This window comes from Cucurbita pepo, chromosome 1, assembly GCF_057944985.1.
Source record: "Cucurbita pepo subsp. pepo isolate OVF chromosome 1, ASM5794498v1, whole genome shotgun sequence".
Lineage (NCBI taxonomy): Eukaryota > Viridiplantae > Streptophyta > Magnoliopsida > Cucurbitales > Cucurbitaceae > Cucurbita > Cucurbita pepo.
This window is the reverse complement of record NC_141798.1, coordinates 4,799,615-4,803,865: the sequence shown is the minus strand read 5'-3', so window position 1 is coordinate 4,803,865 and position 4,251 is coordinate 4,799,615. Positions and strand designations below refer to the sequence as shown.

Genomic DNA, 4,251 nt, shown 5'->3' with positions numbered 1-4,251 from the left:
ATATATCAATCAATTCATGTATCTAGCTATTCAAGAACCTCAATTATTTATGTATTCAACGTGTCAAGATTAATTCCAACAGGTAAGATACTCAGTATATGTGGATAAAGCATCGCTGTGTATAGGTCATGGGAATGAAGTTAGTATAGAAAATTGTAGTTATTTTCATTATTTTTTAAATTAATGTTATTATGATACTATTAATAATACTAATGTAATGAATTTCTATTTAAATATAACAAAAAATAATTCATCTCTAAATCTAAAGCCTACAAGGACAAAACTAGCTTAGAAGAAGATTTGAACCTGTCTGTTCTTTTGTATCCTTCAAATAAGAAATGTTATCATCCCTACTAACAGCAAACCATGACAGTATTTAATCAGAGGATAAAATGTTTCTTTCAGTATATTCTAATCTCAAAACTCAGAAGATGTTCTTACAGAAAGGAACTGGACAAAGAAAAGGGTAAAAACAAAAAAACAGAGTCCAAGTATTCCCAAACAGTACCTTCTTTTTGGTTATAGCAGAGATTTGTTAAGAGAGCCAGTAAATGAATTTATACACACTTGTACAATATAATGAAGGAATGAAGTACACAGATTCAAGGAGTGTGGCCTTCATTAGCCATCCATCCTTAAATTCTTTGTTGCCACAATCAAAGAGAATGAGCTGAAAATCAATTGTCAAAAGTACTCAAAAGGTTGGAAAAGTATGGAAAATGATTGTTGATAAATCCATACCTTCTCTATATCTGCTGCTGCTGCTGCTGCAGCGTTCGAAGATGCTCCAACAGTGAAATAGCCTTCCTCTTTGCTCTTTCTGTGCCACTCTTGGCGAGCTCGGTCAGTGGAATCACGGCACCCAGCCTACTCATGCAGGAAAGATTTTCTGTATCTCTCTTACACAAAGCAAGCAAAATTGCAGCAGCGTTTTCTTTGTTGCGAGGCAATCCGGTCCTCAGCAGGTCTATTAGAACAGGTATGGTACTGGCTTTCACCATGGCTACTTTTGCTTCTTGATGGCTGGCCAGGACTGACATTATTGTGAGAGCTTCGTCGACCATGGAGTTAACCGAGTCCGTAAGCATCTTTAATAGAGCTGGAATGATCCCTGCCCTCACAGACCTTCCCTTGTTACCCTGATAAATACACAAATTAAATAGTGCTGTTGCAGCATCCTTCTTCCCTCTTGAGCTTCCATTTTCAAGTAAATTCACAAGAGCCGGAATGGCCCCAGAATCACCAATGATTATCCTATTTTCATCAGCAAGAGACAAGCTAAAAAGTGTGGCTGCTGCATTTTCTCTCGCTTCCATACTTCCAACTCTCAGAACTTGGACAATGGAAGGTATGGCACCAGCAAGCATAATGAGTCCCTTGTTGTTCTCATATATTGAAAGGTTCAGAATGGAAGTAACTGCATTTTCTTGTATTAAAACATCACCAACAGTTAATAGATTGACCAAAGCAGGAATTGCTCCTGCTTCGGCAATCAGTATTCTATTATCCGTGCTTCTTTTCGATAGAGATCGAAGTTCAGTCACAGATGCTCTCTGCTCCTCAATTGAATGGCTTGTTAGTTTGCGGACCAGAGTTTCAATGGCTGCCATCTCCTCGCACACATCACGGTACGATCCATCACACTTTTTGATCTTCCCATTGGTTAGTCCTGTAGGTTGCTCAATATTGTGGTTAACACACCATTGACTAATAAGACTTCGTAGCACATAATTTGGGGTGAGAATCAAATTTTGGAGCTTCTGCTGAGTTTTGGGACAAGTAGTATTCCCACAATCTATCCACCTCTGTACATAAGATCTCTCATACGTCTGTGTTGTAAGAAAGAGAACTATTAAGAAAAGGAACTCTAAGCTCAAATTCATTAAAAAAAACAAAAAAAGGTTAAGACATATATCATAACAGGTGAGAGCTTCAAATCACCCACATGTTCTTGAACTCAAAAAAACTCATCAAAAGAAACATCAAGTAATTCGTGGAAGTCGAAAGCCTACCTGGCCTGTGGACACAATAACAGGATCCCTCATGATTTCCAGGGATATGGGGCATAAAAAATCATCAGGGATTGGAACCGCGTCTGGGTTCTTCACCTGGTCTCCACTCTTTTTGGCAGAGTCATTCTGTCCATCAGAACAACCCTCTGAGGAGGATGGAAGTTTCTCAATCTGATCCACACCCCTATTCATCAACCCTCTACAATTTGGAAAGGCATCAAATTTCACTGTAATCTCATGATCAACGATACCATTCTCCTCAACATGAAAGTTATCAACACAGTTGTTCAGATTTAACAGGTCCACATTTTTCTTCAGCAACTGAGATTGAACAACTGATGGCGGAATTGCAGTCAGAGACCCATATTTTCTAGCTGCTCTTCTCAACTGAGCTCTCACTAATTCAACCTAGAGATTCATTGAAATATTAAATGATGATCAGAAATTGAAAAATCAAACAGTGGATTTTCCCTTAAATCCTACCTGTTCTTGAACTTCCTCTGATATATCAAGGCGATCATAAGGAAGATTGCTCAATGCCTTCTCTAACTTCCATGTCACGCATTGGAACTGAAAGATTATCTTATTGGCAACTTCTTCCTTCAAAATTAAAACGTACAGAAATTTCAGAAAATGTATACTGAGACTCATCAACACTGCCCCATTATGAACATATTTCGAAAATTAGAAAATTGGCCATGAACGTCAAAGTTTGAAATGAGGCATATGAGCAAAGAACAAGAACCGTAACCAAAAATAGAATACGTGATAGCGGTGCTCCAAATTTAGAAGTCAAAGTTCATCCCACATGTCCGCTTGAGCTTAATTTGTGCAATTGGATACTCAAAGATGCAGAAAACTGTATATCTCAACAAATACATATCGCTGAGGCAATATTACGAACTAAATTTTGGGTACTCCGTAAAAATCAATGAAATTAGGGGTCCTGTTTTCCCCTTATGGACTTCGAATGACAAAATCAACATCAGCCAAGCTTACTAGGACAAGATACAAGATTAGTAAATGAAAATCTGTAACCAAACATCAAATATAGATCGTGAGAATCAAGAAGCCGTTCATTCAAGCAGTAGTTCCACAAAGCACAAATTCCAAACCGAAAAGCTAGGTCAAACCTAAAAAAAGGGATCGATAAATTCAGCAACTAAATATGGTGTGCTAAATCAAACTTTGAAGCTAGAAGAAAGTGAAGTGAAGTTGCAGAGGAATGCAGTGACTGAAAATCAAAACAAACACCATCAAGTTGAGATACAGCCCTCCAAGTTTCTCAAGCTCCTAACTCCTCTTCCTCTAAACCCAATCTCATTAGTAAAAGAACCAAAAGAAAAAGAAAATTAGACAGAGCGCTTACAGAAGAAGAACCGCAGGACCGGAAAGTCGAAGCGGCAAAAATGAGACGCTCAGTATCCTTCAACGCCGCCACTAAATCACATAGCCACGAAGACGGAGACGAATCCCTCACGGTAACAGCGCCACAAGAAGAAGAAGAAGAAGAAGAAGACGCACCAACATGTCGAAATTTGACGCCATTGAAGTCTCTGATCTCCTCAAACAAATGCGTCAAAAGCACGATCCGACGCACCAGATCGGTACAATCCTTCTTGAAAACCCCTCCACTGCCCGTCCCCGCCGACATTCGAACGACATCGCGAACAAAATCCAGTAAAGCCGAAGCCGGTGGACAGTCGCTACCGCCGGCGAAAATCCCGGCCATTACTCCGACCAAATTGCCTGCAATTACGCAATGTATTTGGGTTTCAGTTGAGATTCAGTAAGTGGGTTTATCCTCACAGAGAGCTGAAAACTGAGAAAATTAGGAACAGACAAATGGAAGAAATTTGGGAGAGAGAGAATCTGAGGAGTGTGAACCAATAGAAAATGAAGGAGTAAACAAGGAGGATACAGTTGGAAACAGAATAAAATGAATTGTATAAACACACAGCAATATTTATTTATTTATTTCTCTTTCTAAATTATTATTTTATTATCTTTATTTAAATTCGCTCTTCAATCCAAGAAATTAAAATCAAGTTTATCCAACTCTAAAATATTTGTTCTTGTTTTTCTTTTAAAAAAATAAAAATAAAATAAAAATTGTTTGATTGTTTCAAACAAAACAAATTGTTGAACGTGTATGGATGTAATGGGGTGAGTGTGGCCTAAATTATTTTTTTAATCAATAATTAATTTTATATTTTAAAATAAAGTTTCGAGAAATACC

At 38.0% G+C, this 4,251-nt stretch overlaps 1 protein-coding gene across 1 annotated transcript; it reads right to left on the bottom strand.

Annotated features, from left to right (window-relative positions):
• Positions 1–375: 375 nt before the first annotated feature.
• LOC111809069 (U-box domain-containing protein 11) lies at positions 376–3,925 on the bottom strand. Its single transcript, XM_023695407.2, has 4 exons — positions 3,382–3,925; positions 2,496–2,612; positions 2,013–2,420; positions 376–1,829 (listed from the first exon to the last, which is right to left on the bottom strand). Exons 1-4 carry the CDS (start codon positions 3,742–3,744, stop codon positions 747–749), a joined length of 1,971 nt encoding a protein of 656 aa, XP_023551175.2. The 5' UTR covers positions 3,745–3,925; the 3' UTR covers positions 376–746.
• Between the last annotated feature and the right edge of the window lie 326 nt (positions 3,926–4,251).

What these genes read in the sequence shown, in the direction of transcription:
- LOC111809069 (XM_023695407.2), bottom strand. Translation starts at nt 3,744, where the DNA reads ATGGCCGGGATTTTCGCCGGCGGTAGCGACTGTCCACCGGCTTCGGCT. An exon ending in CAGAGGAAGTTCAAGAACAG is followed by an intron (nt 2,421 to 2,495) that starts GTAGGATTTAAG and finishes ATGAATCTCTAG; the next exon opens with GTTGAATTAGTGAGAGCTCA. An exon ending in TTATTGTGTCCACAGGCCAG is followed by an intron (nt 1,830 to 2,012) that starts GTAGGCTTTCGA and finishes CTTACAACACAG; the next exon opens with ACGTATGAGAGATCTTATGT.